Genomic DNA, 12,960 nt, shown 5'->3' with positions numbered 1-12,960 from the left:
GATATTGTCCAGCGTTCTCTTCCATGTGTTGAGTTCCACAACACTCTGCAGTTCATACCATGGAAATTGTTATTCTTTAGTATCTTGCTCAAACACTCAAATGTGCATTTAGCAATCCCAATCCTCCTCCTAATTTCAACATCAGCCCTACTGTCAGATGCTATCATGATTCCTAAGTAATTGAACTTCCATGTTTGTTTAATTGCTTTGTTGGCTACTTTTAGTTTGATTTCTGCATTTCTTTCTGCTTTGTGATAACCACACTTTGCTCTTCATGCAGTTGATGGTGAGTCCTCTTCCCTGTGACACTTTATCGAGCATCTCTTTAGAAGTCTCAATCAGCACTGTTTTGTCTGTTTATTGGAGGTTGTTCAAATTGTATCCACCAATTATCATGTCTGGAATACTGCTGCTTTCCCTTACAGTCTTCTCACTCTAACGAACTCAATCCTGTCTTGCATCTCCTACATTCCAGGGAATAAAGTCCGAGTCTATGTAGCCTCTCCTAACACCTCAGGCCCTCAAGTCCAGGCACCAACTGATAATCTTACCTGATAAACTCTTTCTAGTTTACTAACATTCTTCCTATAAAGGGGCAAACAAAACTCCAGTATTCTAAATGGAGCCTTGCCAACATCTTGTGTAACCAACATCACCTCACAGTTCTTTTACTCAGCACTGAGTGATAAAGGCCAGCATGCCAAATGCCACCTTCATCACCCTTCCGATATAGGGGAATAATTGATTTATGGACATTGTAAAGATGGAACCTATATGTAACCCACTGAACGTGTCAGCTGGAAGAATGGCACCTAGGATGTGGCTGTTTTACTATGAGCAGCACTTGGAATGTCAGCCAAGATTATGTGATTAATTCCTTGTATTAAACTGTAATCCACAAGATTTTGTCCCTGAGCTGCGTATACTACCAAATGTGTTGCAGTGACAACTGGTTAGCAGGAATCCCCTTATCTGGGTCAGTTTCCAAGACTGGGCTGAGGAATATTTAAAGTGAAAATGTCCGAAAGATTGATGGTTAACTGGTTCACACTTTTGCCATAATTTAGAAATACTTTAGATGCAAGAAAATAAAAGAATAACTGTGTGTATGAAAATAACTTTTGAAAATAAACTTCAATCATTGGGACTGCAATTTTCACATGCTAAGTGGGGGAATTAAGTCAGACAAAAACCAAGCCCACTTGGTTATTCAATGAGATGACAAATTTGGACTTCATAAATGGATTCAGCTCCCTCTTATTCAACTCCTGACTCCCCTCAATATTTGGTCATTTAGTTTTCCTTCCGGGAGATTTCCAGAAACTGAGATCAGAGGCACAGAATGAAAAACAACTTCAACGTTCAAAGTAAATTTATTATCAAAGTACATGTATGTGACCATATACTACTCTGAGACTGATTTTGGGCATTTCTCAGTGCAAAGGGAAAACGACACAAAAAGACTGACAACAAACACTGCAAACTAAATGTTACTGGGAACATGAGTTGGAGTGTTCGTAGGTTGTGGAATCAGTTCATTATTGAGGTAAGTGAAGTTATTTGCGCTGATTCAGGAGCCTGATAGTTGAGGGGTAATAATTGTTCTTGAACCCCAGTGTGGGACCCAAGGCTCATGTACATCCTTCCCGATGACAGCAGCAAGAAGAGAGTGTGGTCTGGACATTGGGGGCCTTTGATAATGAACGCCATTTTCTTGAAGATGTCCTCAATGGTGCAGATGGGTTTTTCCAGTGATGGACTGGGCTATATCCACTGCTTTTTGTAGGCTTCTCCATTTTTGAGCACTAATGTTTCCAAACAAGACCATGATGCATTCAGTCAGGATAATTGCCACTTAGAAGGTTGTCAAGCTTTTAGATAACATGCTGAATCCACACAAACTTCTCAGAAAGCAGAGGTGCTGCTGTGTCTTTTTGTAATTCACTTACGTGCTGGTCCCCTGACAGACACTCTTAAGTGATAGCACCAAGGAATTTAAGGTTACTGACTCTCCCCACCTCCAATCCTCTCATGGACCTCTGATTTCCTCCTGCTATAGTCAGTAATCAGCTGTTTGGTTTTGCTGATGTTGAGACTGCAAGTGAGGAAATTGAGGATTCATTGAGCTATTGTAGCTTAGTTTCGAGGGGTGATAGTGTTGAATGCTATAGACACGAGTATTCTGATAGATATTTCTTTACCCTGCGATGTTCCAGGACTGAGTGAAGAGTCAATGAAATAGTAGCTGTTACCCAGGGAGGGTGGGTGAGGGGAGGTCTGTTTGGGGGTAAAATATAAAAGCAAAATGGAGGAAAATGTAATCCACTATGTATTCTATACTGTGTCGTTCCTTCAATAAAAAGAAAAAAAATGGCAGCTGCTGTTGACCTGTTGTGATGGTAGGCAAATTGAAGCGGATCCAGGTCACTGTTCAGGCAGGAGTTGGGAAGTTGGTCATGAAGCACATGATAAATTTGACTACCTCAGCTCAACTCTGGAGTTTAATTATCCACTTAACTATATCAGGTCTTGCCCTGAGAGGGTTAGTGTGCTTGTATTGAATAGTTAAAGGAGTATTTCTGCTGCCTTTGGCAGTAATTAGGCTAGGGAGTGAGGAGTGGCGGCATTCAGGTTTTGTATAAGGAAAACATATTTGATTATTGATATGACTAGCACAGTGGTGGTTCAAGTGGTCATTGAATTGTACATTGCAGCTGTGGAGGGCAGGTTGTTGGGTGTATTTAAGGCAGAGATTGATAGGTTCTTGATTGGACATGGCATTAAAGGTTACTGGCGAGGCACTGGGGTTGAGGAGGAGATTTTAAAAAAAGGATCAACCATTATTGAATGGTAGGGCAGACTCCATGGGCCAGATGGCCTACTTCTGCTCCTATGTCTTAACGACCTCCTCTGGTAATGAATTCCAGATATTAACCACTGCAAAAACAAAAACTAACCTTCAAAACACCTTTAGTACTTCTCCCTCTCACCACAAAGCAGTCGTGTGCAAAAGGCAACAAAAGGTGCAAATAAAGAGTAATAAATACGTAATAAATATCAAGAAGATGAGATGAAAAGTCATTGAAAGTGAGTCCATTGGTTGTGGGAACATTTCAGTAGTTCAGCAAATGAAGCTGAGTGAAGTTATTCCATTTGGTTCAAGAGCCTAATGATTGAGCGATAATAACTGTTCCTAAACGTGGTGATGTGAGTCCTGATGCTCCTGTACCTTCTTCCTGATGGCAGCAGTGAGAAAAGCCTGAGTGATGGGGCCACTGATGATGAATGCTGCTTTCCTGCAGCCGCGCTCTGTATAGAGCAGGGGTCGCCAACCCTTACCACTGAAAGAGCCATATGGACCCGCTTCCCACAGAAAAGAAAACACTGGGAGCCACAAAACCCGTTTGACATTTAAAATGAAATAACACTGCATACAACGTTTTTTTTTGCCTTTATGCGATGTATAAACAAACTATAATGTGTTGCATTTATGAAATCGATGAACTCCTGCAGAGCAAACGAAATTACATTTCTGCATGCAACAAAAACATTTTGAACTCCGAAAAAAAAGACGTTGGGTTGAAGGTTACTACATCGTTAGCCTACCTTGGATCGAAAAATTAAAAGAAATCGCGCACTGGCGGGTGTCAGGCATTGGCAGTGGTGACGTATATTAATAGCGATAAAAACACGTAGCGGTGTGCTACACGCAGCGCTAAAATAACGACACAGAGCGGTTAAACTGCAGTCAGATAAATTTATTCGAACTACACAGCCTTGCTTTTAAGCCTCTCTCAACCTGCCCCCTGTGGGCGCAGATGCTCCAAAAGACACGTACTCACAAACCCCTGTAGGCTATCACCCTTAGCCAGAACGGTGGCTAATTGTGAGCCGGTTCAGATGTGCCAGGAAATGGGTCGCCACAAAGTTTTATTTAGATTGTATAAGATCACCATAATCTTCAAATTTAGAATTACATTTCAAAAACTAACAAACTAACATAAAATACATTTTAATTAAATACTCATTTATTTTCCAAAGCCACAGGGAGCTGCAGCACAGAGTTGAAAGAGCTGCGGGTTGCCGACCCCTGGTATAGAGGCACTCAGTAGTGGAGAGTGTTTTACCCGTGATGGACTGGGCCGTATCCATTACTTTTTGTAGGATTTTCTGTTCAAGGGTAGAGTAGAGCTACTAGGACTTGATGTTTCAATCCTAATGATAAAGTTGGCACTCTTCGTGTTGGCTTGGAGTGGTGACGAGGAGGGTAGCTACTTCATCAGGGTCATCAGGTGGGCACCCTCCTTCTTTGACATTTCGTTGATAAGCCCACAATGTTTCCAGAGGGCTCAACAGTGCTACCTGGCATCCCAGATACACCCCCCTCAGTTCCATACCCTTCTGTCTTCATCTTGCAGTCCAGTTGTTGTCTTTCCTTTTAATCCAAATCCAGTTGCTGCTTTCCTCTGCTGCTTTTGACAAGGACTTGATTGCTTGTTGGAGGGAGACACCCCTCACCCCCACCTTCTTCAATAGACTGGTCGTAGATGTAGCAACGAATTCCCTGCGTCCCACTTCTACAGGGAAAATCTTGGACTTCCAGCCGTTCTGAGCAGCTTCATTTGCCAGTTCAGAGTACTTGATCTTTTTCCTCTCATCAGCTTCTTCAACACCATCACCATGGTACTGTCAATTCCACAACATATGCCAGCTTGGCTGTTGTGGACCACAGGACTATGTCTGGCCGGAGTGTTGTAGCCGCAATGTCTGGGGGAAACACAAGCTTTTTCTCCAAGTCCACGTCCATTTTCCAATCCTGAGCAACATGCAGAATCCTTTGATGTTACTTGGTACTGTGGAGGTTGGCCTGCTGCTACATATCGTGTAATGTGGATATTTCCTGCCGATGTTTGTGGGAGAGCGTTTATAGTGGTTTGCCTCTGTTCCAAGATTGATGCCAGCTGTCTGAGAACTTGATTATGCCACCAAGTATACCGCCACTGGCTGAGGCTTATGGTGCATTCTGTTAAAATGTGCCTTACTGATAGAGGTGCTTGACAAAGAGAGCAAGTGGGGTCTTCTCCCCACCACTGCTTCAGGATCTGGGGTGTGGGTAGGAGGTCATAAGTGGCTCTGATGACAAAACTTAGCCGAGATCCCTCCATCTCCCAGATGTCACACCAACTGAGTTTCCTCTTTTCCAGGCTCTCCCACTTAGTCCATTGGCCGTGCTTGGCCATTGAAACGGCTCTGGCATGTTGCTTTGCCTCCTCCTGTCTCCTCACCTCCTCTATCACAAGTTGTCTCTTCTGCACTGATGTTGCCTTGTGCCATTGAGGAGCCTTTGGGACGAGCCCGAGACCGGCTCTCCCATGTTGGACTTGGTCAACCACATCCTTGAAGTGAAGAGCAGACCTAGAACTCTGAACAGCTTCAGATGGGGTCCACTTCCTCCCCGTTGCCACACGGGGGGGCCGCTGTTCGAATAACAGTATCTTCAGATTCAATGAGGGTCATGACCAACCTTGCTTTGGTACACTTGTATTCTTCCACAAGACTTGTAATTGGTAATTCTAATTTCCCGTTCCTGTACAGTCCAACAGGACTTAAGTGTAACCCCCTGGGTTGCCTCCAGCTCGCTCAGCTCGTTTCGTCTAGGGGTAGCAGCCTCCGGCCCCGCCAAACTGGGTAATCAGCTGGTGTGGATGCTGTGGGATGTCCCCGCCTCGCCCAAAAACAGACAGTACACCTAAGTGATTAAATGAGTACAATTTATAAAGGTTACTATAACTAAGTGATTAATAACGATACAGTATATATGAAGAGAAAAAATAAAGAAAAGGCGCCAAACTTATCAAAGTCCAAACCACTTCGTGCACAACCGTTGGAGCTCAATTACTGAAGTCGTCTGGCCACCATTCGATCTCCTCCAAACTCCTCGACTCGCAGCTCAGGACCCTCCGAGTGGTCAACCAAGCACATCTAGCTTCACCCCCCCTCCTCGGAGTACCTCCCGCCCTCGGACCCCCGCTTGGGGTCCGTTCCTCGCCCAGCTTACAGCATTGCGTCCTCTCTCTCGACCCCCTTGCGCCGATCTGCCCAAAAGCCCGTCAACAAAGGCTTACAGACTCAGAAGAAAGAACATTAATCCCCATTTGGTTTACAAAGGAATACAATTCTCATTAGCAGTAAATTTTAACCCAAACAAGCTTCCAGCACTCTCTCGCAACAAAGAAACATTCCTGCTTTTAACAAAACAAAGAAAAAAGAAGAACCCCCCCCCTTTACACAAGCATCGTGGAAGTCCAAGCCACTGTTGCACATGTGTGCTGATCACTCTTTCAAGCTTTTCCACCTTGCTGATGGAGATTTCATACATTGTTAAAGGCCACATGGGTCTTGTGAGTATGCCGAACTGGAAGCAGCACAGCTTGAGTTTTCCTGACAGCAAGGTCTTGTTGATGCGAGCTATGTACATAATGGTTTCCTTTTTGAGTTGTTTAAACTGCTCGGTGTCCTTGAGCTTAGCATCATACCATCGACCCAAGCTCTTCACTGGCATTTCTGAAACAGTTGGGACAGGCGTTCTGTCAATATGAAATCTTTGATCCGTGACTTGACCTTTGACAATGGAGATGCTTCTGCACTTGCTGGGCTTGATCTTCATCCTCGCTCATGTGATGTTTTGATGAAGCTTTTCCAGCAGTCTCTTGGTGCAGGGGACAGTTGTCATCAGTATTGTTATATCATCCATAGAGGCTCGTATCGGTGGTAACCTTTGACCAAACTGTTGCCGTTTTCCTCCCGCAACCCATTTTGAGGCTCTGATAACGAGCTCCATTGCCATAGTGAAGGCCAATGGGGAGATGGTGCACCCTGCCATGATGCCTACTTCCATTGGTTGCCAAGCTGTGGTGAAGTCTGGTGATGTGAGACAAACTTGCAGATCCTGTAAGTAGTGTTTTACCAGATTTGTTATTGTTGCAGGTATCTGAAAGAATTCAAAAGCAGTCCACAGCTTGGAATGAGGAACTGATCCATAGGCATTGGCCAGGTCGATGAACAAGTGATGCAGATCCTTTTCTTCTTTCTTAGCTGTCTGGATTTGATGCCATATGATGCTGGTATGTTCAAGGCATCCCGAGAAGCCTGCTATGCCAGCCTTTTGGATTGGTGTGTCGATGAAATGGTTTTGTTTCAGATATTTAGTAAGCCTTTGCGCTAACACATTGAAAAAGATCTTGCCTTCTATGTTCAGAAGGTTTATTTGGCGAAACTGTTCGATGGTGGACGAATTCTTTTCTTTTGGGATCAGAACTCCCACTGCTCTTCTCCAGGCTTTGGGGATAACTTGCTTTTCCCACGCAACCCTCATGTTTCTCCAGAGGAATCTCAGAACATCCGGGGCGTTCTTGAAAACACAACACGGAACACCATTAGGGCCTGGCGCTGATGCTGATCTTGCCTTCTTCACTGCCTTTCTTACCTCACTCAGCTTGGGAGGGCTGATGTTGAATAGATGTTGTGGGGGTGAGATTGGTGGGATGTCAGCTGGGACAAGTATCGGTTCATCTTTTAGCTCATCAGTGTGGGTGGTTCTGAGATATCTTTCAGCCTGCTCTTTTGATGCTTTCAGGGATCTGCTTTTCACATATTTAAAGGGGTCTTTGTGGAAGTCTGTTCTAGCTTTTCCCTTTTTGCGTTGTTTCCTTAAATTCTCTGCTCTGCGCAACTTCGAGAGCCTCTGTTTAAGGTCCTCTTGAAGGAGGTTGATGCCCTCCCTTTCTTCTGCTGTTGCTTTTTTCCACAACTTCCTTAAGGCTCTTCTTTCTTTAATAAGTCATTGGATTTCCTGGAGACAATGGGATTTGGGGGGAGGAGGCATATCTTTCCTGGTGACTTGTTCCTTCACTCCAAATTTCTCCTTTCTGTAGCTGTAGATCAGGTCGCCCATCTTCTCCAACTTCTTTTCTGCTGATCCCTTGATGCCACTTAAGATCACATTTACATCTGCATTGATGGTTTCCCACTCCTTGCTGTTAGACTTTGGCCATTTCACCAACGGCTTATGTCCTTGCATGTTCTCCACTTTACAATGTGCCTGGCTGTGTGTTGGACTGCTGCTTGTGCTTGAAACTTCTTACACATCCCGTGGGGTGCTGATACTCTGCGAGCTGTGGGTTTCTTCCTGCCGCTGAGTTTCATCCACCTGATTTGACCTTCCTCTTAACAGAATCTGGTCAATGCGGGGCCGTAGGTTGGAGATTTTCAAGCATTTCTTCCGTCCTTAATGAATTTTAAGACCACGAATTGATGTTACTTTAGTCCAGTTACACCTGCAGGTCTGAAGAACGTGTCCAGCTGCTGGTTTCTCAAGAGTATTGCCACTTTCTTGCTTCATTGTACATTAGTATTTCCATATCAGGCTGTGATGCAATCAGTCAATATACTTTACACCATGCATCTATTGGAGTTTGTCAAAGTTTTAGATATCATACTGAATCTTCGCAAACTCCCAAGGAATTAGAGTCTCTGTCATGCTTGCTTTGTAATTACATTCATGTGCTGAGCCCAGGACTGGTCCTGTGACGTGCTAACACTGGGGAATTCAAAGTTGCTGACTCTCTTCACTTCTGATCCTCGGATGAGGACTGGTTCATGAACCCCTGGTTTCCTCCTCTTGAAGTAAATAAATGAGCCCCTTGGTCTTGCTGACATTGAATAAGAGGTTGTTTTTGTGACGCCACTCAGCCAAGTTTTCAATCTCCCTCCTATGTGCTGATTCATCACCACCTTTGATTTGACCTACGACAGTGGTTTCATCAGCAAGCTTGAAGATAGCATTGGAGCTTTGTTTAGCCACACAGTTATAGGTGCAAAGCAAGGACAGTGGGGGGCTAAGCACACAGCCTTGAGATGTACCTGTGCTGATGGAGATTGTGGAGGAGATGTTCTCAGTTTGAAATGACTGGGGTTGGTAAGTGAGGGAATCTGGGATCCAATTGCACAGGGAGGTATTGGGGCCAATAACTTAGACAACTGTCTCAAAGCTCTGGTGCCCTAGGTTCAGTCCTGACTTCCACTACTGGCTACATGGAGTTTGTACGCCTTGTCTGAGTGCTCCAGCTTCCTCTTGCATCCCAAAGGTGCAGGCCGCTGGGTTCATATTGCCCCTTATGATGAGGTCAGATGGGAGATGACGGATTGTTATTGGACGTGGGAGAACATAGGAAAGAAAGTAGAGGGTAGAGGTTGTTCTGAGAACATGCATCAACTCAGTGGGGTGGATGTTGTAAGAAAAAAATTAAATTGGTTCTGGATTCGATTGTAGCTGCTGCCAAGGAAGAAATGGGAATAATCAGAACTACAGCCAGAATAATATTTGAATCTAATTAAACAAATAAAATTCTTAGGTTTGTGATTGGTTGTGAGGGTACTGTACATAATACCATCAGTGCTTTGGGTAGCATTGCTCCATGAATAAGGGGTATAAGGGAATAAACGGTAGGCCATTTAGAATGGAGTTGAGGTAAAGCTTTTTCACCCAGAGAGCTGTGGATCTATGGACTGATCTGCCTCAGAAGGCAGTGGAGGGCAGTTCTCTGGATGCTTTCAAGAAAGAGTTAGATAGAGCTCTTAAAGATAGTGAAGTCAAGGGATATGGGGAGAGGGCAGGAACAGGGTACTGACTGTGGATGATCAGCCATGATCAGAGTGAATGGCGGTGCTGGCTTGAAGTGCCGAATGGCCTACTCCTGCACCTACTGTCTGTTGAATGTGTGGAACTGTTAGTATGAAAAAATGGAAGCACAACTCTTGTACGGTAAGCCCGACAAGACGATAATAGCGAGTTGTTGCATTACTGCCTCTGAACCAGAAGGTTGTACATTCGAGCCCTTCTGATGCCTTTTGTATGAGACGAATGGTCAAGTTTCAAAGTAAATGGGATAATAAACATAATAGCATCAATGAAAGACGGCACCAACATGGGCATTCAACCAGTATGCCAAAGACAACAAACTGTTGAAATGCAAATATAAATAATAAAAATAAGTAAATAAACAATAAATATCAAGAACATGAAATGAAGAGTACTTGAAGTTGAGTCCATAGGTTCTAAAGTTTGGGTGTTTTTATTCACCTTTTGATGTTCTAAAATGCAACCTTTCAAACTTTTAATAGCAGCAGTCTCTAGTGATCATGCAGATAATACACTATTTTTTGATATTTTGTAGACAGCGTATTGCCATGAGAGCTCTGGTCTCATCTTTCACATTTCACTTTTTCCTGTCCAACCCACTTTGAAGCCTGATGTGGCAGAAGCAGCTTCCATTTCTGATGAAATGACTGGATCTGAAATGTCAGCTCTGTTTCGTGCAGAGTGCAGACGTTGTATGGGTTGAAGAGATTAATTTGTTAGACATTTAATTAGCTCGGCATTAACAACATCATGGCCGAAGGACCTGTTCCTGTGCTGTACAGTTCCAAATTCAGTCGGGTGGGACATTGAAAGGCCAATTGGTCAACTCCTGCACCTACATTACATGTTCTTGTGTTGCAAGTAGAACCCAAGAAATGTTCTGCTGAACCAGTCTTGCCATTTGGCTCCAAGGCAACTCCACCTCCAAGCAGGATCAACAGCTGGGAGCAAGAAACTCAACTCGATACCAAGTATTCAAAGGGTGTTGATGTATCATTCTACCCTGTGATCTGACAACTCAGAATTTAACAATTCTCTTTACATTAAAAACAAAGAAGAGGTGTGATTCAAATCTCAGAACCAACATTGGTGTTTTTTTTTCCATTTTCATTACAGGGTAACCCAGTACACACCCTATCAACCAGAAGTTTCCCAAGGCAGATTGGAAAGCCTGCTCAATTATCAGACTATGGTGTGCGATCTCACTTGCATGGATGTGGCCAATGCCTCCTTGTTGGATGAAGGAACTGCTGCTGCTGAGGCGATGCAGTTATGCCACAGGTACTATCGTTTTAATGTGTCTTCAACAATAAAATTCTGATCATTGCTCATCCAGTTATTCAGAAATCCCACCGGTACAATATCTAGCTTGCAAGATAGTGATTTTCTGTGCTTCCCTTCCCTTCACCAGGATCCTGGTGACCGTATTCCCTGGAAACTCACCTGATGCACAGCAAGAGTTATTATTGCACTGTGTACTATTTTAAAAAAAAGTTAATTAAATGTGTGTTGGGCTATAAATTGAATAAATTCTGCTCACCTGACACCACCTATCTAATCCCATGGTGTTATATTAAAGGAGTATTACAATAGCTGTTACCTGGGTGTGACTTGGAAATTCATTTTCAAATAGTTGATTTCCTGAAGCAGTAAGTTAGGGTTTGAAAACTCTTAATCCATTTGCTATAGATGAGTGGCTCATTGATTTCTTTTGACTGATGCTGTGACATTACAGGATGGATGATAGCTTAAGTTTATTGTTGTCATTGGCATGTGTACATATACAGGATGTAAATGCTCTGAAAATTAGCATTGCACAACAGTAACACTGTACATTGCAAAGCAAAGACAAATACAAGTTAACATACACTAAGTTAAAGCATCACACACAAAATGCTTGAGGAACTCAGCAGGAAGTACAGTCGGCGTTTTGGGCCGAAACACTAAGTGTTGGTGATGTACTTATAAATTATACAGAACTTCGATGTGTGCAAAATAAACATGACAGCAAGATTAAGAAAAAAATATATACACTCAGTGGCTATTAGGGGCCTCCTGTACCTAATAAAGTGGCCATGGAGTGTATTTTTGTGGCTTTCTGTTGCCGTAGCCTCTACACCCTAAGGTTCAACGTGTTGTGCACTCCGGGATGCACGGTACTGTTGCAATGCATGGTTTTGATGTCAGCTTGAACCAGTCTCTGACCCCTCTCAGTAACCAGGTGATTTTGCATACAGAACTGGATGTGTTTTTTTTTGTTTCTGGTACCATTCACTGTAATCTCTAGGGACCGTTGAGTGTGAAAATCCCAGGAGATACTTTGAGATGCTCAAAAGCGTCCTGACTGGCACCAATAATCATTCCACAGTAAAGGTCACTTAGATCACAATTCTTCCCAATTCTTAAGTTTGGTTTGAACAACAACTGAACCTCTTGACCATGTCTGCATGTTTTTATGCGTTGAATTGCTGCCAGTATATGTCTTATTAGATACTTGCATTAACGAGCAGGTGTAGAGGTATATCTAATAAATTGCCCAAGGTAGTGTTCAGGTTTTTGAGAGCAGTTCAGGTGGAAAGAAGCTATTGCTGATCTTTGAGGTATCTGACTTCGGACTCTTGTAGCTCCTCCCTGATGGGAACATCGAGAAGTAGCACAGCTCAGATGTTGGAGATCTCGTCTGATGGATGCTACCTTCCTGAGACATCGCCTCTGACAGTGAGGTGCTCAAAGGTGGAAAGAGCTGTGCACATCGGAGTCCACCACTCTTTGTAGCTGATTCTGTTTCTTGTCACTGGAGTTTCCATACCTGACCCTGACGTGACCAGTCAGAATGTACATCGGTGAAGGTTTGTCAGAGTCCTCGCTGTCATGGCAAATGGTAACAGTATTTGAATTTGCACATAATGATTAATTTTCTATTCCCTGTCCTGTGAAGATAAGTATGTCATATGTCTTCTTCGCTTCCTGTCCGGCTGTGTTGTCACTCTCGGAGACAAATGGACTTTGATCTCGAGCTCCATTCCTTAGTACCCTGCCATTTGATGTGCATGGCCTATCGCATTTAACTTCTGAAGATGCATCATCTAGCAGTTGTTGGGACTGACATAGGTGATCTTGTACTTTAATTTTGCCTGGTGCTATCTGTTTCACAATATGGTAACAAGAAGGCATACAGGAGAGAGAGAGAGATCAGCTGGTTGAGTCGTGTCGCAGCAGGTAAGATGAGAGAACATGCACCAGTCCTCAATGAAGTGGAA

General features: G+C 43.5%; 1 protein-coding gene across 1 annotated transcript in view; it reads left to right on the top strand.

Moving 5' to 3' along the window:
* gldc (glycine dehydrogenase (decarboxylating)) overlaps positions 1-12,960 on the top strand; it is a 206,309-nt gene that overhangs the window by 97,527 nt on the left and 95,822 nt on the right. Inside the window, exon 4 of the mRNA XM_059974643.1 lies at positions 10,817-10,981. Within this exon, the coding sequence (XP_059830626.1) occupies positions 10,817-10,981 (165 nt within the window). The remainder of the gene's footprint in view (positions 1-10,816; positions 10,982-12,960) is intronic.

Source organism: Hypanus sabinus, chromosome 7, assembly GCF_030144855.1.
Source record: "Hypanus sabinus isolate sHypSab1 chromosome 7, sHypSab1.hap1, whole genome shotgun sequence".
NCBI classification, from domain to species: domain Eukaryota; kingdom Metazoa; phylum Chordata; class Chondrichthyes; order Myliobatiformes; family Dasyatidae; genus Hypanus; species Hypanus sabinus.
Note: the sequence above shows the minus strand (reverse complement) of the source record. Positions and strands in the feature narration are given on the sequence as shown.